General features: G+C 39.2%; 2 protein-coding genes across 2 annotated transcripts; both read right to left on the bottom strand.

The window, feature by feature from the left end:
* Positions 1–665: 665 nt before the first annotated feature.
* On the bottom strand, positions 666–15,474 carry LOC308635598 (leucine-rich repeat-containing protein 37A2-like). The gene is made up of 6 exons (XM_081270061.1): positions 14,914–15,474; positions 14,451–14,555; positions 2,629–2,678; positions 1,165–1,216; positions 942–1,084; positions 666–841 (listed from the first exon to the last, which is right to left on the bottom strand). Exons 1-6 carry the CDS (start codon positions 15,322–15,324, stop codon positions 781–783), a joined length of 822 nt encoding a protein of 273 aa, XP_081126187.1. The 5' UTR covers positions 15,325–15,474; the 3' UTR covers positions 666–780.
* Positions 15,475–15,533: 59 nt separating this feature from the next.
* LOC308636377 (leucine-rich repeat-containing protein 37A3-like) lies at positions 15,534–20,589 on the bottom strand (the record flags this gene model as incomplete). Its single annotated transcript, XM_081271788.1, has 4 exons — positions 20,288–20,589; positions 18,864–18,982; positions 15,666–16,732; positions 15,534–15,542 (listed from the first exon to the last, which is right to left on the bottom strand). Exons 1-4 carry the CDS (start codon positions 20,386–20,388, stop codon positions 15,534–15,536), a joined length of 1,296 nt encoding a protein of 431 aa, XP_081127914.1. The 5' UTR covers positions 20,389–20,589.
* Positions 20,590–21,162: the final 573 nt, after the last annotated feature.

Genomic DNA, 21,162 nt, shown 5'->3' with positions numbered 1-21,162 from the left:
CTCTTGAGTGAGCATGGAGCCCCAGCGCGCTGGAACGGATCCCTAATAAATCCCCCTTGCCATTGCATGGAGCTAGTCTCGTGTGGTCTCTCCTTCTCCGACGCTTCGCCGGACCCTTACAAGGGGCGCGGAGCATGGAGAGGCTTACTCCTTTCCCGCCGCCATCTTCCTCTTCTCGCTAGCTATTTCGGGATGATGACGGGACACTAGCTCGTTCCCTCCAGTGTGTCTCAGCCTTGGGCTCCCGCGCCTCTCTCCGCCTCCGTATCCACAGCCAGCGCTGCCCCGGTCGCTCTCTCCGCCCCCAGCGTTCCCGGCTTCTAGCCACACCGCGGCCCGGTCCGTGGCTTTCTGGCTCGCGGCCCCAGCGGCGCCCGGGGCCGGGGAGGCGACAGCAGTCCCCGAGCCCCGAGTCCCGGCGGCCACAAACTGACACTTCTAATTGACCTACCAATTCCCGGCCTGGCCTCTCTTCACGGAATTTTGCTAGAAGTTCCTCTATATGTAGACTGCCGCTGTTCCAAAGGGTCTTTTGGTCTCATTAAAGTGGAGACATTAGAATCGCTGTTTCCTCCTCAGCGGCCATGTTGGATCCCCCTATGCCCTTGTTGTTTATACACACATATTTAACTACTTACATGTTACTTTTTACCACATGGCTAGGATTGGTTGTGAATTTTGTACCTTTTAATATGAGAAAAATAAGTATTTTAAAATAAGCACTGATGAGAAGCCAATATTAGAAAATAAAATTTGCCAGTCGCTTGAGGCAAGACAGATTTACTCTCCGCCCTCTTCACCACCCTCAGGAGGAGCAGAGGTCTGTGATGGGGCTTCATCCCTGGGAGAAGAACAAAGCCAAGGTTGTTACTCTTGAAAGGAGCAATTAAGCTTTTCCTTACCTCTTCATTTGAGAATTTATATCACCCCCAGTCACTTACCCAGCATCCTTATTGAAAATCTCATCCTCATCAGAGGAGTCCTTGTCATGTAGCTTCTGTGCCATGTTTTTCTTACGTGTGGCATTGAGAGGTCTGTACATATCCCTAAGCCAAAGTGGCTGCCTTAACCAGAAAAAGCCCTCCTAGAAAACAGAAAGGGGAACATTAATTCTGCTTCCCACTGCCTTCCCTGGCCACAGCACTGGGTCCTCTTCAGATTTACCTGATTTTCACTTTCCGTTGAGCTTCTCCTACACAGAGACCCGAAACAGCTCCTGGGGGGAAACACATGCACAAGACAATTAGTGATGGATGCCATTTTTCATGTCTTTTTGTAATGTGCACCTTTGGTCTTTTTAGGACAAAGCCTATACCTTAGTTCATAAGCACAATGAGCAAAATCATGCTAGACCTGGGGTCCTAAAAACAATTCCCTGCATGCTGGGCTACCAGAACTCTCTATGTATGTTCCCAAAGAGCCACATGAGCATAGGCAGGATTAGCAACTCTGCTTACCCTCTTGGCTAAGTACCTTGTACAGTACACAACCATACTGGGCTGAAGTGTTTTACTCTCTCCAGAGCCTTTCACATCAGTCCTCTTTGGACTTAAAGCTCACATGTATCATCATTTTGGGGTGGGGAGCAGGTTGGTTCTTGAGGGAGAAGGTGATTCTATTTCCTAGCTGCTTTATCCTACAAGTTGAATTACATCAAGTAAATACCAAAGTCCAATTAGTAAAGTTGTCTAGCTCACTGATTTCCATATTGCAGGCTGTCACTTATGATTGAGTTGTAAAATCAGTTTAGACATATACATAACAAAAAACAATAGGAAAAAAAAACCTGTGCATTGTTTCAAACACTGCTGATGTTTACATAGAAATGTGTCTACTAATTCACAATATCAAATGTTGCTCACAGCCCAAGTGTGGGTATAATTAATGGAGAAGTACCTAGCTGGAAAGGAACCATTTTCTGACACTGTGACCACAGGGTAAGATATTTTCCCTTTCTTATTCTCCGTTTCTTATTATAAAAAGAAGAGACAAACTACTCTTTCTAAGCTCCCTGTTAAAATTCTATGAAATCTAGGTAAAAGGAATAGAGAGTGGGGGTGAGAAGGTGACCAGTAAGGCAAGAAGGTAAAGTTTTCCTACCACCTGGAGAAAGGACTCATACATTCCACTTCTACTTCTGCCAGCCTGGAAGGGGAATAGCACAGCATGCTAATGACCCAAGGCCTTCCCTGTCCCTGAAAACCTCAAAGAAGGGCTCCAGCTGAGTGTGATGCACGTGAACAGTGGGAGCAGGCACAGCCCAAACCTCTTGCCCTCCACTCTTCTTTCCTTAAGGACTGGAAACAGCAGATGCATCCCTGCTAGTGCCTTTGACCTCAGCAGGCTGGGGAACTAGTTTTCCTGGAGCCAGGGGAGACATGAGAGGAAGTATTCTTCCTGCCTTTAGCAGTTTCCTCACTGTTAAGATTGAAATAGATGAGTTCTAAAATTCTCATTTAGGGGCTGGGGTTGTGGCTCAGCGGTAGAGTGCTCGCCTAGCATGTGTGAGGCCCTGGGTTCGATCCTCAGCGCCACATAAAAATAGATAAAGATACTGTGTCCAACTAAAAAATAAATATTAAAAATAAAATAAAATTCTCATTTAAATACTGCCGGGCTCATATTTACTTTGAGGCCTTTTCTTCATCATCTTGTGCTGCTGCTTTGTGGGAATAAATCTGTTTTGGAAGAAAATACAGTCATAAGTATCACAATGACCACTAATTTCCAAGTCTCTATTCATTCCTTTTATTTATTTTGTCTTATCTACCCAGTGAGATAATAACTTTTCTGAGGGCAGGAATTCTATCCTTTGAATGGTTCTCTGACTCTTCCATAGTACCTAGCTTAGGGTCTTGCATGCAGCTTGCACTTAATATATTTTATTGACTGTTTTAGATAAAATTCAACAGATAATTCCTAATAAAAACACTTAACAGTAGAAAAAGAAAGAACTACTTAACTTGATAAACATGTCTGCCAGAACTTTAAACAACAGTGTCATTTTAAAATCAAGAATAAGAGTATTATTATTGCTGCTGTTCAACCTCATTGAGGAGGTCTTAATCAATGTAGTATGAAAAATAAATGGGGGCATAAATGGGGGAAGGAACTGAAACTATATATCAAAATGGATTCTACTGTCATGTATAACTAAAAAGATCCAATTAAAAAAATCTATGTAGTGAAAATACTAAAATTCAGCTGGGTGTGGTGGCACACATTTATATTCCCAGCAGTCCGAGATATTAAGGCAAGAAGATCAAGTTTAAGGCCAGCCTGGGTAACTTTGAAATACCCTGTCTTAAAATAAATGAAAAATATTTTTAAATTTTTTTTTTTATTGTAGCTCAGTGGTAGAGCACTTGCCTACCATGCGTGAGGCACTTGGTTTACTGCGTAAAAATAAAATATGGAAGGAAACGCTTCCTTTTAAAAAATAAAAATAAAAAAGACTGGGAGTGCAGCTCGGTGGTGGAGTGCCCCTGAGTTCAATCCCTAGCACCACAATAAATAAATAAATAAACAAACAAACAAACAAATAAATAAATAAATGTCCTAGAATTCTTCTGAGGCACATTAAGAAGAAATGAATATATGGCATGAGATTACATGTTCCCAGAATGTTGTAAAGATGTTAATTCACAAATTCATTTTCAAATTCAATGTAGTCCTATTCAAATTCAAAGACAGTTTTTTTTTAATTTGTTTGTTTTTGTTTTTGTTTTGTTTTTCTTTTGGCAGAGAAAATATATAAGAATAGTAATGAAATGTAGGAAATGATCAGGAGAGCAGGAGCTTGCCCTACCAAATATATAGCTTGAAATATGTTATAAAGCAACTGGAATTAAGTGGTGTGATGCTAGTTCTGGTATAGAAAAAGACACCTGGATCAATGGGAAAAAAGAGTCCAGATAAAGATGGTATTTTACATAAGTGAAGAAAGAATCAACCATTAATTAAAATAGTTTTAAGGGCTGGGGTGGTCGCTCAGTGGTAGAGCACTTGCCTGGCATGTGTGAGGCACTGTGTTAGATTCTCAGCAACACATATAAACAAATAAATACATAAATAAAGGTCCATTGACAACCAAAAAAATATTAAGAATAAAATAAAATAGTTTTGAAACAACTGGGTATTCATGTAGGGGGGAAAATTCCCTACTCCAACCTACTAAAACAAAACACAAATTCCAGAAGGATTAAAAATATAAATAAAAATGCAATGTTAGAAAAGCACTAGAAGAAAGTATCTGAAATCACCTTTATTCCATGAGGTAACAGAGACCTCTCGTTATAACAATAGCTCATCCATGGCCACAAGGCAGTGCTGGTGACAGAGGTGGGTGGCTTGACTAGAAACACACCTACTCTTCACAGCCCTCCCCCTTGTCTTTTTTTCTTATGGATTTATTTTCTTAAGGACTAACATATTTAGTATAAAAAAAGTTTTATAAATCCATGTTAGTCCTTACAATGGTTTGCAATGGTTTTCTTTGTATTTCAACATTTCAAATATTTCCCAGTATTTTTGTCTCTTAAGGAGGTGAACAGGCTTTGTAATAGGAACTGGAATTTTGCTCTTGGTTAGCCACCGAGGTCAGTTGATCTCCTTCATTTGTAAAAGAGGGTTTATAATATTCTCCTAACAGGATTTTTGTGAGGATTAAATAAAATAACATGTGGAAACTATTTGTTCTATATGCTTCACATCCATACATACTATTTGCTAATGGGCATCAGAGATAGGATGGTCACATCTGCTAAAGACTGCTAAAGGTTTCTGCCTGTGCTATTGAAGCCAGATTTAAAGTTAGGTAGTCAGTGTAGTTAGGTAAATCGGGTCTAATACCGAGTGAAATCTAAAATGGAGGCCATGCTGGGAATGACTCAGGGAAAACACAGGACAATTCTTGGAATGTTAATGAAGTCCAGAAGAGGCCCTAGGCCAAAGTCCACCTCAAAGGAGTGTTAATGAACAGCCCCCAGCAAACTTAAAGATAGCCCATCACAAAGAAGTGTCCCACCCCTCGGGCCCTCCAACCTACATTCCATCCCCAAAACTATAAGAAGGGGAAACAACCGCACTTCCACGGATTCCACCTCTTGGGTCCCCTTCTTCCTCCGGGAGAAGTCTTTTCTGCTGTCCTCTAATAAACTTCTAATTTCTACTCTGACCTTGCCTTGGCGTGCTTCTTTGGTGTTATTCTTCAACATCGGGGAAGCAAGGACTCGTCACCGGTCAACAGCGGTATCATATTGGAGGTCCCATTACCGAGATTCTACACCGAGGTAAGCACCTCTCTACGCACCCCATGTCTGTTTAAGGTGCATCTTTCTCTTTCTTTCTGGAGGGTAAGGTGGGCACCCGACGGCTACTTAAACGCAATTAGTGCAGCCGCCACTCTACAAGACTCGGGTGAGAGGTTTCCCGGCCTAAGCAGCTCTCAATCACCTGTTCGGTACAGAGCAGGCATGTTGGGTTCTGCCGAAGCCGCTTCCAACTTTTCTGTCTGGGCCCAGAGAGCAATTGGCGTGAGTACACAGTGTCCCTAATCCCGATCTGCCTCAGATGCGTGGAGGTGGAGGAAGGAGTTTGGAACAACTGTGGAATTCCGGTCTGGGCTACTCTCAGAGGATTCTTAAGGTTCCTTTCTCTTGAGCCCCCTCCCGACAGCCCTCAGGGGTATCTAGGGTGATGAATGGCACCGAGGGAAAGCCCCAATCACATTTGCCTCCGTATGGGCTACGCGCAACACTCCCAACCCCGCATCCATTCCTCCTGGATGCTTCCCTTCCTTCGCAGGTCAGAAATGTTAGCAATTCAGGTTGCAGGACTGAGAAAGGCATGAGATAATTAGTAAAATCTGCCCAGGTTCCCTAAGATGCATAGGTAACTTTTACTAGTCTGTTTTACCGCCCCAATGTTTAAAATGTTCTGTGTTCCTTAAGCTGCTAAGAGAGGCATTTTTAGAATCAACTCCTCCGGTAATCTGCTACCTTACAACCAGTAGATATCCCTTAACACTTAGGCGGCTCCTTTAGTCTACAGAGCAAAGACAACAACAAAAGAGCACACGATTCTCTTTTTCAATGGGTTTTTAGTGGTCGGGAGGAAAGCAGTAAGGCCCTTAAGTCTGAATCCTCCCAGGGTCTCTGGCACAGGGCAAACTGAGACCCTAGCAATTTGCTAAAGGGGACCAGAAACCCCTTGGCAAAGCAAGGTGAGAGACGGGTTTTCTGGACTGTTTAGGAAGCTCAAACTTAGGGAGATGTCCCTAATGAGAACAGTTTTCTCCGGTGCAGCGTGGGCACCTGAGTCCTGTTTTCTTCTCACTCAGACGGGAGCTTCTCTCTCTCCAATACGCCAGGTGGACCACTAGCCTGCGTATTGAAAAATTGGGATAAATTTGAACCTCAGATGCTCAAGAAAAAGCACCTCATTTTCTTGGCCTGGCCTCAAAACAAACTCTCTGGAGAAAACTGGCCACCATAGGAAAATGATTTTAATGCAATTTTACAGTTTGATAAAATTTACAAAAAAAGGAAATGGTGTGAGGTGCCGTATGTTCTTTGCTCTAACAGAAAATCCTAAATTATGTCAACAGTGTAAAGTAGACTTAGCTATGATATCTGCCATGAAGAGAGAAAATCTTGGACTCACTGAGGAAAAAGAATCAAGAGAAAAATTTGGGCCCATCAAAGTACATACCCCCTTCCCCCTTCAAGACCTAAGGCAGATAAAAACTGACTCTACTGGAAAGTTAGGAGATATGCCAGATTGCCTAGGATTGGATCTATCCAAAGGAGCTAATCTTGCAAGTGAAAGGGAAACTGAGGAATTCCCAGCAGCTGCCAGAGCCATTTTCGCTTTGGGGAAAATTTCCTCATAATTTCCCTGCACTTAAGGATTACTCCACCTAAATGCAGTGAAGTCAGTCACACTGAGACCCTTGATTTTACACCTATAGTTGCCCTTATGTGAGAACATCTGGTCCACTCATGGGAAATCTAAGGTGCCACTGATAGAAGTCATAATTAAATGGAAGTTCAAAACCTGGAGAGATTTTTTCTTATCTGGTCTGTTTTAAAGGTTATTATAGATTGTTTCTTGGGGATAATCTAGGTTAAATGTGTGTCTAAAAGATGATGTTTCATTGTAACATCTGGTATCTAAATGAGTTTGAAGCATTGCGTAAACTTGCAGTTAAAAGTTAGGGTTAGGTAATTGATTAGTTTGATTTCAGATAATTCATGCAGGAGAAATTAAATACTTCCAAGTTGGCAAGTAACTCCCAATCATTCAGTTTTATTTTTCCATCAATTTTTGAACTGGGTAGCCTAAGGAGATTTCACTAGGTATACAGTGCATTGATTTGGGCAAGGATAGTAAATTATGATTTGGTATCTGTTTCTCTCAGTGTGTAAGATTTAGGAAAAAAGTGTTGAATTAAAACGTTGGTCTGGCTTATTGAAATGACATTAATTAGCAACAGTCTTGGGAATTTTCAAAGTTTAATTTTAGATATACATGATAGTGTGTGGATTTTTTCCAGGTGATTTAATGTAACTTAATACTACTTTAGGAACTTCAGAACAAAGAAAGTAGCTTAATGATCCTGAAGGAACTTCTTCTGATGGTGGCTTTTATATTATCAAGAAAGATCCTATTTTCAGTTTTGTGTGAGCAAGTTTTTCTAGTGTAGGAAGGTACAAAGATGAAATTTTGTAAATTGTATCTTAAACTTTTACCATATTTTCAACTTCCAAACCTGAAAATTGTGACTTATGGTTAAAATGCCTTAGACATGAAGTTTCTGCTCAAAATTCCAGTTTTCCCAGTTCCTTCCAGACCTCAGCCAGGACTTAAGTTGATATGCAAATAGAAGAAGCCTGGAGCACTCAGTAGGAGACAGATCTGAGGCCCAAGGGAAAAAAAAAGTAAAGGTGTCTTTTACCTGAACTCAAACTAGATTAAACCAAAGAGTAAATTGTGTGACATTTACTAATTACTGGCCAGTCAATTTTTTCTAGGACTTTTGCCTTTTCTTAGATTCTATGTTTTTTTTGGAGCTCATGATTTTTATCCTACAGACAAGTTAATGTTTTTCTGATAAGTTCTATTTTTGATCAACTGGAGTTTTTTTTAAACACTGCAATGAGATTTCACCTGAGAAAGTTGCAAGGCCTTTTGTGTTATGTGTTACACTTGTGTTACGTGTTGTATGCGTATGTCTGTGTGTATGTCCATATATCATGCAGTGATATGACAATTGACAGATGAGGAGCCCTCATGAAAAATTAAAAATGGATCCAAATAGCTTTGATTCACGTGATTCAAATGGTTCAATTTAAATTGGGTAAACAAATGAAAGTAAAGATGTCTTTAAAATTAAGCTTATAAAAAGGCCTTAATAAAATGTTAAATCTGCTTAAATTCAAAAGTATACAAGTATTATTTCAAAATGTGAACAGAAGGAGGTTAACAGATAAAAAAGGAGAAACTAAAAGGTTCTAGATTTCTGGATAAGAGTCTATATGATTAAGTAATTAAGAGGGTTTAAGTAAATGATATAAAAAAGGTCTGTGTAAGTTTTTGAGCAAGTAATCTTAAAGACATTAAACAGCTGGTTAAACAAGTGCTGTCATTTTAGAGAATTGTGCTGTTATTTCTTTAAAAGCTAAACTTGGTTAATATAAAAACATCAATGTAATTGGTGCCATTAATGTGTTCATATCTTCCAGGTATACAAGTCTGTAAGGTAGAAGCTTTAGAAAGAGCATTATATCAAGCTGGTGTTCTAAAATTGTATGGTAATTTTAGGCTTAAAAGAAAAACATGTTGGAAATTTATTTATCATTTGTGTTCTATAACTGTACTTATTATCAATAAGTTAAAGTTCCATGTTACTTTTTACACTGATATACAATTTAAATGTATTTTTAAGTTAATGAGAGCCTAATCTATGTAAAGGTTTTATTGCAAAACAAAAGTATTTTGCTACTTTTCTACAAAAGGTTAAAAGCTTTCAGCCTTTCTTTAATTCATGTTTTAGATGTGATATTATGTTGTGTTAGCTAATATTCATGTGAACTTGAGCAACAATTTATGTAGGCTTTGTAAAATGATGTTTAAAAAAAGCAAAGATCAGCTTTAGAACTATAGTATTTAAGATTTATGAAGAGCCCCACCTTACTTGAGATAAGGCTCTATGTCTCATCTCATGTGAAAGTGACTATGAAAGTAGGCTAGATTTCAGTACATTTAAAATTGCGTCCAAAAGTTGGTTTTTGTCACGATTGCCAGGATCTCAAACAGGGGATATACTCCACCAAAATTCAAGGTAGCTATTATATGAACTAAATGTTTTTACTCTTGATAATTTTATCTTGTAGTTTCCTTATAAATGATTTAAGATTGCCTGTTAATGTTTTGCAGAGGTACTGATTTAAGAACTCACAACCTGGGTTAATTTAAGACAAGAAGTTATCACCTACAGGATAGAGAGATAGACATTAAAGCTCAGTGCTCTTAATATAAGGCTGTTAACTTATTTGCTAGATGTTTAAGATTAAGTTTTAAAATTAAAAATTTGGCTCTTGCCCTCTGAGTCAGTCTGAATCAGGGGATAGGGGACTTCTTCAAAGGGCTCTGCAACTCTAGGCCACATAACCTCCCGATCAGGGAGATTAATGAGACCAGTGGAGGACAGGAAGCCAGTCAGTGCATTTGCTGTGAAGAGGAGGGTCATCAGAAAAGGGAGACATCCCTGATGCTTCAGAGGGAAGCCACATGGTCAAGCAAGGCCTGAACCCATCCTAGCGCAAATGGCACTAGCAGAACTGAGAAGCTGCTGTGAAGTTCCCGAGGACTCCCAGAGTAACTCAGCTGACTGTTAACAATAGATTGAAAACAAAAGTCAGTTTGACTTGCTTCATCTTAAACACTTAGCAAAGACAGTCAAAGCCAAAACACAGCTATTCCTGGACATTTTAATAATAATGATAGTTAAATGAAACTTCCATAAATAAGTAAACTGGAGGCTACAAAAGAGATCCTCAGACAGGAATGCCTGATAATTATCAAAAGGAACTGCCAGAGTAGTTTTTAGCTTAAGGCCTTTATTTCTAACCAACACAGGTAGGCTTAATGTTTGCTAGTATGGTTATCCAGCCCTAAGTAACAGAATTAAAGATTTCTATTAGACATAGGTCATACTAGTAAAAGGATTTTGCAAGATCAGATGATATTAAACTATATCCTAAGGGAAGGACAACTGTAACCCTAAAAGTTAAATGTTGTGTTTACATCCCTGACATTTCTGACAATGTGACAAATATCCTTAAAGATTTACATGCTCAGATAGAAGCCATGTCCTCAGCAACTTTGTCATGGAAACAATATCTTAGCTCCTGGTTCTTGGTACTTCCTGGTGGAAAACATTGTTTGTCTTTGCCATCATACTCATTGGCATTCCTGTGCTATGGGATTTATTGCTACATCAATATGGTTCCAGTACTAATGAATCCTTGTTTCTCTTATAGACCACCCATCACTCAGATGGCCTTCCAGTCTATTACTTCTCAATCAGACTTCTATCATGGACCACTCAATAGACCCGATTTTTAAAGGGGGACTCCAAACTGCTTGCCCCAACATCGCCCCTTTTGTCAGCCTGAAGAAGCCAGAAAGATCTTCTTCGCCCCCTTTCCTTACAGCAGTAAGGAGTTCCCAAATTAGAGGGGGGAATGAAGCCAGATTTAAAGTTAGGTAGTCAGTGTAGTTAGGTAAATCGGGTCTAATACCGAGTGAAATCTAAAATGGAGGCCATGCTGGGAATGACTCAGGGAAAACACAGGACAATTATTGGAATGTTAATGAAGTCCAGAAGAGGCCCTAGGCCAAAGTCCACCTCAAAGGAGTGTTAATGAACAGCCCCCAGCAAACTTAAAGATAGCCCATCACAAAGAAGTGTCCCACCCCTCGGGCCCTCCAACCTACATTCCATCCCCAAAACTATAAGAAGGGGAAACAACCGCACTTCCACGGATTCCACCTCTTGGGTCCCCTTCTTCCTCCGGGAGAAGTCTTTTCTGCTGTCCTCTAATAAACTTCTAATTTCTACTCTGACCTTGCCTTGGCGTGCTTCTTTGGTGTTATTAACTTCAACATCGGGGAAGCAAGGACTCGTCACCGGTCAACAGCGGTATCACTATCAGACTTAGAAAGCTGTTTTCCATCAGGTTATAAAAATATATATATATTGCTTCTATTTTCTTTTTCTACTACTATCATGATTTCTTTCTTTTTTTAACATTTACTGAAATATGTTTAAGGTGAAAAGTAGGCATCTTTTGTTACTTGCTCCTTCATTAGGCTTCTATTACTATTCATTTTTCCCCAGTGATTTGAATTTTTTATATTTATTTTTAAGGTGTAGATGAACAAAACACAATGCCTTTATTTTTATGTGGTGCTGAGGATCCAACCGGTCCTGCCTGTGCTCGCTCTACCACTGAGCCGCAATCCCAGCCCCCCAGTGATTTGAATATTAAAAGATGACATTTAAAAAGTTTCAGGGGCTGAGAGTGTAGCTTAGTGGCAAAGCATACCCAAGGCCCTGGGTTTGATTCTTAACACATAACATGCATGCATATAAATATATGCAAACGTATTAGGATCACTTGAGTCTATTGCTTAGACTCTGTATGCTACTTCAGATACTGGATTACATGATTCCTCATTGTGGAATTGACATAATATCTCATCTCTTTTCTTTTGAACACCATATTGTCCACTATAGTAGTATCTACTACTATATCCTCCCTTGTCTTCCTAGAGCTCATCATCTAAGTGGGGAGAGGAAATAATAAAAATATAAATAAACACGAATATAAGATTGAATTGTACATACAAATTTGTTTTGGGACAGGGATAGACCCCAGGTGCATTTAATCACTGGCCATACTCCAAGCCCTTTTTATGTTTTATTTTGAGACATAGTCTCACTAAGTTGCTTAGGGCCTCACTAAATTAACTGAGGCAAACTTTGAACTTGTGATCCTCCTGCCTTGGCCTCCTGAGTCACTGGATTATAGCCATGCACCACGATACCCAGCTGTATAAACAAATTTAAATCAGTATAAAATTTTACAGAAATTCCAAGAAAGGTCACATGCCACCCAGAGATGCAGATCATACCATCTGTGCAATGGCCAGTGATAATCTTCCCAGAGGCTTTTTGCAAACTGACCCCATGTGTAAGCACCCCTTAGGCTTAGAAATTTGACTCTGTCTTCACTAAGAGAGAACTTACTTCTTTTCTTCTGAGAAGTCTCACCTTATAGATGCTACAGGACTGACCCCAACACAGATTGCCAGAAAATGACCAGATAGTAAGAAATACTTCTGCTCCACAAACAGAACATCTGTCTACACCACAAGGGAAATGCTTCTCTGTAGAGAGGCCTCTGAGGCATACTTAAGCCCAACTGGAAAGCTACTTGGTGAGAATAGAATTAGAACAAAAGGCTAAGGTAGATAGATCCATTCATCTCCTCTCCTGGCCAGGGGTTGTCCGGCCAGTGAAACTGACTCCACACCTGCCCAGGGATCCATTGCTACTCTCGCAAAATGTTAGGATGGGCACTACTCAAACCAGTTTCTTTTTTTTTTTTTTAATATTTTTTATTGTTGATGGACTTTATTGTCTTTATTTTTATGTGGTGCTGAGGTTCAAACCCAGTGCCTCATGCATGCTAGGTGAAGACGCTACCACTGAGCCACAACCCCAGCCCTCAAACCAGTTTCTTTCTTGTCTTTTCTGTGCTTTTACTACTGACCAGCTCTCCTGTAGACATATTTTTCTTTTCTTTTTTGGTACTGGGGATTGAACCTAGCCTACTCTAGCTACTCAGCCCTTTCATTTTTTTATTTTGAGACAGGGTCTTGCAAAGTTGCCCAGACTGGCCTCAATTTCCCTGCTTCAGACTCCTAAGTCACTGGCAGTATAGGTGTGTGCCATCACTCCTGGCCTGGACCTATTTTTCTGTAGATATGTAATATACTCAGTCAGGTTTCTATTCAAGTCTGAGCCATCTGATCCTTATATATCTCTGTTCCGCTCCATTAATGGAGCAGAGATGTTGGTGTTTCTCTCTCCTATAGCCATCTTTTAAAAAATTGTTTACCAAAAATTTAAATTCTGAGGGGAGGGACAAAGCTTCACAATCACCTCAAGAAATGGAGACAAATCTCATAGTTGGCATAGGTCCAGGAGAACTGGGGTATTCAGAGAAGGCTTTGTGAAGAAAGATGAACTTGAGTTGGTTTTTGACAGATTCATAAAACTTCCACAGACATGGCAAAGTAAGGGAATTTTAGATAGGCAAGGAATGAGCATGGTGTGAAGGGTATATGGAGAGGCTGCTCTGGCTGGAATGGAGGACTGCTATTACAGTAGAAAAGGCAAACTAGCTAAGTTGGGTGGTTGAATTGGGAGGGTAGAATCAAGATTGTCAGCTTATTAAATGACTCTTAATATTCTAAACCTGCCTACTGAGAAAAGTAATAAACCACCATGTAAGCAAACAGAAGGTAAACAGAAGCCAAAGCCAGGAATATACTATTATCACTAGGACCTGCTCTGTAGTAGCCTGATGAGAATTTAGCTGCAGTGCTTTAACTGAACACCTACTTAGACTATACCTCACACACTGGAGGAGGAGGAAGCTGTGTGGATCCACTGAGTCTACATACATATAGCACTTTTATCTTTTAGCCCTCTCCTTTTACCCCAGGGTAATGACTGCTGCTTGAGAGTGAAGTCATCTCTTGTCATTTCAGTAACAAGGAAAGAAATCAGTGGTAGAATGAGAGTATATCAAAACTTTACAAAAATGAGAGTAACAAATTGTGGACATGGTTTTGGGTTGGATAAATTTTGCTACGATGACATCTCTGGCCACATTAGTCTTAATTTCTTAAGAAATTATAGCTTGTTCTCTTGGTTTCAATTTCTCAAAGATTCCCTGGAAATGAAGTTCCTTTAAAAGTCTCTGGGGCTGGGCACTGTGAAGCACACTTATAATCCCAGCTGCTTGGGAGGCTGAGGCAAAAGGATTATGAGTTCAAAGCCAGCCTCATCAATTTATCGAGGTACTAAGCAACTCAGTGAGACCCTGTCTCTAAGTAAAATACAAAAAAGGGCTGGAGATGTGGCTCAATGTTCAAACACCCCTGGGTTCAATCCCTGGTACCAAAAAGTAAAACAAATAAAAATCCCTAGAATATATTTTTCAATAAAAGAACAAAGCATAACTCAGTGTTAGTGACTGAAGAGAAATGTCAAGTAGTAGGTGGGGAAGGAGCTTTGATTTTCAGGGTATACGTTCTAAATCTATTACAATGATAAGATGTATTCTGGAACCTGAATTGGTTGTTGTCCTTACCTCAATCAGACAGAAAATTATAATCAAAATCGTCACCACTACAGTCACAGATATTGCCAAGATGAGTTTGTTGTTATAACCATATCCCGGGACTCCTTTTGTAAGCTAAAAGAAAGAAAAAGAATAATTTTTATTAAGTAAAAAAGAGACTGGAAAGGATGAAAGTTAACTATTCAAAATTTCCATTCTTCCAGGTGAATAGCTTGCAGTTTCTTAAAGAACACACCAAATTTAATATGTTACATCTTATTATCACACATTTTTTTCCTATTATTTGTTTATCTTGTGTGTTAAGTCCACTTTATTCTCTAATGGAACAAAATGGGGATCACTGTCTTGGGCAAAGTTATGTGGCCAAGACAAGATGTGGACTAGAAGCCCCTGGTCTTCCTGCTTGAATGCTTCAATTGTATAACCTAAATGATGAAAAAGTCTGGGCTTCTTGTTCAATAGTTGCCCTCACCTCACTTGTCTCCTCATGCTCTTTGTTATCACCCTGGGCTTCTGTGCTCTCATTGATATAGTTCTCAGTTTTCCACTGGTCCGTATCCCATTCGGCCTTGGACACCTTGATTTCTTGCTGCTCACTGAGAAGCTTCATCAGGAGGCCTGTTCTGGAGATGAGCTTGGCACAGGCCAGTTGCACATAGGGCTCAGAGCAGTCCAATTTCAAAGTCCGAATAACATGAGAAATGAGCCTTCTCACGTCATTGTTGGGGATGAGGGACCGAAGTTGCTGGTTTAGCTGAATTTCAAACTGATCACCTGGGGATGCCCTCAATGGGTAGGATAAGTCTTCAGGCTTGGGTTGTGAGTCAGTGTTCGTGTTGAGGTATTCCCATTGTGTCTCATTGGTTTGTTGAACAGTTGGCATTATGTTGAAAGGAGTCACAGCAGAATCTACAGCCTCTGCAGCAGCGTTTTCATAGGTTGCATTTTCAGAGGTGGGTTCATCCAACACAGTAATGTTTGCTTCAAAAATACTTCTTTCAGAAGGAATTTTTGCAGTATTGTTTTCTGCAGGAACACTTTCTATAGGTTCTGAAAGAGCATGTAATCCTGAGAAAGGATTCTCCTGAGAATTCAGGTCTCCTAAAGATGAAAAGGCCCCTCATGGGGGGGAATTTATGAGGCTCCTTATTGCAGAGAATGGGGGCCTCTTTGCAAGCATCAGTCTATTGTGCAAATTATCCTTTCTGAACTTTCTGAACTCACTTTGGCCTTGGGTATTCTGTGGGCTGCAAGAGGGTAAGTTTTATGAAAGCTGTGAGTTTTTTTGGAACGCGTGACTGGTTTATCAGCCTTCCTGCTTTTAACTCGAGCATTTGCATCTTCTAAAACAAAAAGGGTGTAGGTTGAGTCTTTTGTTTTGTCTCTGATCTCAGGCTGTAATTTTGAAATGCTGGAGGTGGGAGATTTGCCCAAGGAGTATTGTTTGAAAAAAGAAGAGACTGCTGCCTTACGTTCATTTGTAAATGAAGCGTCCAGGAGGGAGTTTCCCACTGACTTCCTGGGCCTCCACACCTTGTGAAGCTGCTCTAGTTCCCTTGGGATTGGTCTCCTGAGCCTGCCTTCTTGGGCAACATTCTCCACAAGTGCCCGGGCACTCTGTTTCCTTCCCATACTCTGTTTTCTCATTTCATTGAAGTGTCTTTTCCGTATGCCCTTCGGCCCCTTGAGGACTCTGTTCACTCTCTGCAGCCTTTTCTCTACACTCCCAATCTCTGCTAGGCTGTTTTCCTGTGGTTGGGCAGTTTCCAATTTCTTTCGAAAGATTTGGCGTTTGAATTTGGGACCTAAAAGCCTAGATTGCATAAGCATGGCAGTTTTTTCTTTTTTTTTCACCTCATCAATTTTTTCCTGAATTTCTGCATCTAACAAATTTTCCAGAAAATAAAGCTTCTTTAATTTGTTTTTATAAGTTGAATTGTTGGATGCAGTTGAAAGAGAGGAGTTATTTGTATTGTTCTTCAAATATTCCATGGCATTACCTCCATCTTGTACGTTTGAAAAAAGCAGTTTAATGAATGGGAATAATGTTGACTCTACATCTTCTAGATTTCCCTCTGAGAAATATGGCAATATGTAATTTAATGCACTTATAACATCACTTTCATCATTGAAGTCTAGCTGTTCATTTAAGAATCCCGAAAAGGTGACACCATTTTTATCTGAAGCTGGCTTTTCAGGCTCAATAGAAAGCTCAGTGCTAGTGTTCTTCTTCCGGGCCTGCAACACCTTCATGAATGATCCTTCTGCATTCCCTACAGATGCATCTTGAACTGTCAAAAAAGAAGAGACTACTTTTGATAACAGAAGACTGATGGACAGCTTTTTGTCAGTCCACAGCCATACATTCCAGCCAAACATTTAAGTGTCATTTGGAAGAAAGAAAAATAATTTCATAATTAAACCTATGAAATGGCAACAACACAAAGAAAAAAAAGACATCTTTTTTGACAAAGTGCTACTTAACTCAGAATATTCCACACTGTATATAAGAACTCTGTTTAGGACAGCCAATTGCCCAATACTCAATAAAAGCCCAAGACTAGAAGAGAAATATTCATGGGCTCTGAGAGATTCTCTACAGATCAGCTGTGTCTCCTTACATTTACATACCCCATGCTGTCCCCGCTCAGATACAGAGGGGGCACAAGGCTTCCTCTATCCACCTCTTCAGTGTGTCATGTTCCTGCCACCATCACAGGTGATCATGACAAAGGACATTCTTCCAAGGAGAATAAGAACCAAGATGCTAAAGCACAGGCTCCGCTCTTTCTGTTAACACATCCTCCCTCATCTGAACATGTCCTTTCCACCTACTCACCCAGTTCCTTCACCTGGCCCCAGTTCCCCATACATCTTAGGCTCCATAACAGATGCCTCTACACAGAAAACAAAACAACAACAACAACAACAACAACAAAAAAACCCACCATATCCATACTGGTTCTTTCCCTAAATTAAGGCAGGGATCTGGGATGTGAGTTAAAAGATTTTTAAGTTTGCCTGGTTCTATGCCTATGCTGAATGTGCAATAAATCTACAGAATAACAGCATTTTCTGGATAAACAATACTTGAGGTTCTGAAGTACAGTAATGGAAAAGCTATTTTTGTCAGAAGCCTTCCCTGTTTTCATATTAGATGTGAAAACTAGCAATTTTAGCTCTGGGAATCATCCAAAGCTTCTAACTACATGAGGTCAAGTGTACCATTGTGTAGCTGGATTTTTCTTTTTTCCTTTTTTTTGGTACCTGGGATTTGAACCCAGGGGCACTTAGCCATTGAGCCACACCCCCAGGTCTTTTTTATTTTCTTATTTTGAGACATGGTCTCACAAAATTGCTTAGGGCCTCACTAAGTTACTGAGGCTGGCTTTGAACTTACAATCCTCCTGCCTCAGCCTCCCAAGCCACTGGGATTGCAGCCCACCATACCCAGCAATAGCTGGTTTCTTTCCCAGGAGAACTAAAAGTATTTTTTGTGTGGTGAGAGTCAAAGAGGAGGTAAGGTTGGAGACAAAAGAGGAATGTGGGTTAGAATTGGGTACAGAAGACCTGGGTTCAAGGCTATAGCACTTGACACCTCCCATCTTGTTTTCCTTATCTGTAAATGGAGATGAAAAATACTTGTTCTGCTCACCTCTGGGGAAAAAGGAAATAATGTAACTGGTGAAAAATCATTTTGAAAAATAAGTTATATGTATGTAATAAGTAGCAAAGTGCTATTAGTTATAATTTGCCCAAGATCACTGGTAGAGACCTATTTTTGAGCTATTTGGATATGAAAGCAACCACATTTTGAAAGTCATGAAATTAGTGCTAATAAACCTAATACACACAAAAACATTTGAAAGCACATGAATTACCTGAGGATAGAAAAGTTTGAGATTAAGAGAAGTTCAGAGTTGGATGGTCTAGGTGCAATTTCTTATTATAGAATCAGAAACTCCTAGGCTTCAAATAAAATATTTATTCTCTTTTATAAAGTTGCACAAACAGATCAAAATAGATTGATGCCTGCACTATAAGGCAGAGGACACTTGAGACCTAGTGTATAAAAAAAATAGCTTACTAACTGCATTGTACTATATGAATAAGTTATCACTGGAAGACAAAGTACCAAGCAGAAAGCACAGGACACCATGTGTGGCCATTAATATTATTCCTTCTCCCTTCTATTCCTTTCTCTTCATCCTTAGGCATATGGAATAGCTATATTATTAAATTATAGCTGAAAACCTCACTTTGAGCAAGAGAGCAATCCAGAAATTTAGGGAGTTGAATTCTAGATAAATAAATAAAAATAAAGCAGTTTCATCATTAGTTTGAAAAATCTATGATCACCAGTTAAAAGTTGAATAACAAAACAAAAGTTAAGACATTTCTCATCAGGCAATTCAGACTCACGGCAACGTGTATTGTTTGTCCGACATGCACTGTCACATCGCAGCTTCACTGTCTTGCAGACAACTTCAATATTATTTTTAAGCTGGCAGAGGCAGCAGGCCAAATGGCTAGGTAAGATCCTATAAATAGAAACACAGAGGATTAAGTTAATGGAAAAGGAGTTACTTGAGTAGTAGAAGAACAGTCCAAGGCTACCACAGGACAGTGTAGAAAGGAGTTCTTGATACATATAGCCTGGACAAGTTGGATAGAAACCAATGGTAAACTGCTTTTTTAATTATTATTTTTGTACCAGGGATTGGATCCAAAAGTGCTTAACCACTGAGCCGTGTTCTCAGCCCTTTTTATTTTTTGAGACAGGGTCTTACTAAATTGCTTAGGGCCTTGCTAAGTTGCTGAGGCTGGCTTTGAACTCATGATCCTCTTGCCTCAGCCTCCTGAGCAGACAGGATTATAGGCATGTGCCATGGTGCCTGGCATGTGGCTCTTGAATACTGTAAATATATAGGAAGGAGGAGGGAGATGCCCACCAGAAAGGAAAGCATGGCAGTGGGTATGGAAGGCCTAAATAAAAAAGAAATTAGAATTGGGTGACAGTAAAAACATCTCCTTTCAACTTAAAATCTTGCTCTGGGTTAGGAGTGCACAGAAAGATAGAATTCTAAGAAGGATCTGAATAAGTCCCCAACTACTAGAGTCCATATCTCAATTCCGTTTGAGAGTGGTAAATGGTAGACATTATTCTGGGCATAAACAATAGCTTAGTTTAACTCACATTGTGTGGTTAAACAACAATAGAGATCACATTGGCCAAATCTGGACACTTTGAACATGTAAAAGCATAAAGAGAAGAAACGTGCATAAAAATAGATATTAAATATCATCAGCTATTAAAGAAATGCAAATTAAAACCACAATGAGATACCACTACATTCCTACTAGTAGAAAGGCTAAAAAAATATTATTCCTTGAAACAAGGAATAACTTGAAACAAGGATTAGATGAAGACATGGAGAAACTGCAACTCTTCTATTCTGATAGTAGATATGCTAAGAATTATGCTAAGTGAAAGAAGCTAAAAATCTACTACTAGATGATTTTATTGATAAGACATTCTGGAAAATTTTAAACTATAGGGAAAGATAAAAGATTTGGTGGTTTGTAGGGGCTGGTGTAGGAGGAGTGGATGAATGCAAAGCAATGTAAGGGGCTATTTTGGGGATGACAAATGTTCTATATCATCAGGTGGTGGTAACTACATTACTATACATCAAACTGTACGCTTACAGTGTGAATTTTATTACATGAAAATTATACCTCAATAAAGTTAAGAAAATAATGTATTAAAATAATTTTAAATTCAAGATATGAAAAGAGACCTAAAAAAATCAAGTAAAATAAATCTAAGAAAAAAAATAACTTACAGTTTTTCCAATTCAAGAGTCATCAGGAGGATATTCTCAATTGTCGAAAGCGATACTTGAGTTGTTCCCATGTCTCTGAAAGAGAAAGCCAAGATATTCATGATGAACCCCAATAAATATTCTATACTTGAAAAAATATTTCAAGGACATGTGATAACTTCTATTTTGGCTTCTCATAAAACAAGCTGCCTTAAGAGTTTATTTCGCATAGAAGATAATTCCATAAAGCTCTTATTGAAGATACGTAAGTTTACTATTTGCACCATCAAATAATGATCTTGGCATTGAAAAATAGAACTTACATCTTTTTTAAATCATCATCTTACTTCTTATTTTCATATTGCATCATTTCTTTCTTTTTTTTTTTAGATATAGATGGACACAATATCTTAATTTATATATTTTTATGTTGTGTCGAGGATTGAACCCAGTGCCTCACGCATGCAAGGCAAGCGCTCTACCACTGAGCTACAACCCAAGCCCCTCTTTTTTTCTTTTTTAAAAATAATATACATGTATTCCTCTTTGCTTTCTGGGATAAATGATATATTCTTACATGTGTTTACATGTTCCATATCTGTAAGTGTTCTTTAATATGGCTGCCTTCTTCTGATGGCTGTCTTGCCCCATGATATATCCTTCCTTAACTCTTCTTTACCATAACATTTTTCTCCAGTAACTAATTAAAATTAAAATTATGACTTTCTAGTATTAATACAAAATACTTAACCCTTTGATGAAGTAAACAAGAAGAGCAGAAATCATAACTTGAGTTTAAAATTGTTGTAATACTTACAGATATTTTAATGCTGGCAATTTAAAAAGATATGAATCTTCAACAGTTGTCAGAGGATTACGACTGAGAATTCTGAAAC

The sequence above is a fragment of the Spermophilus citellus genome (assembly GCF_964194105.1).
Source record: "Spermophilus citellus genome assembly, chromosome: 17".
NCBI classification, from domain to species: domain Eukaryota; kingdom Metazoa; phylum Chordata; class Mammalia; order Rodentia; family Sciuridae; genus Spermophilus; species Spermophilus citellus.
Note: the sequence above shows the minus strand (reverse complement) of the source record. Positions and strands in the feature narration are given on the sequence as shown.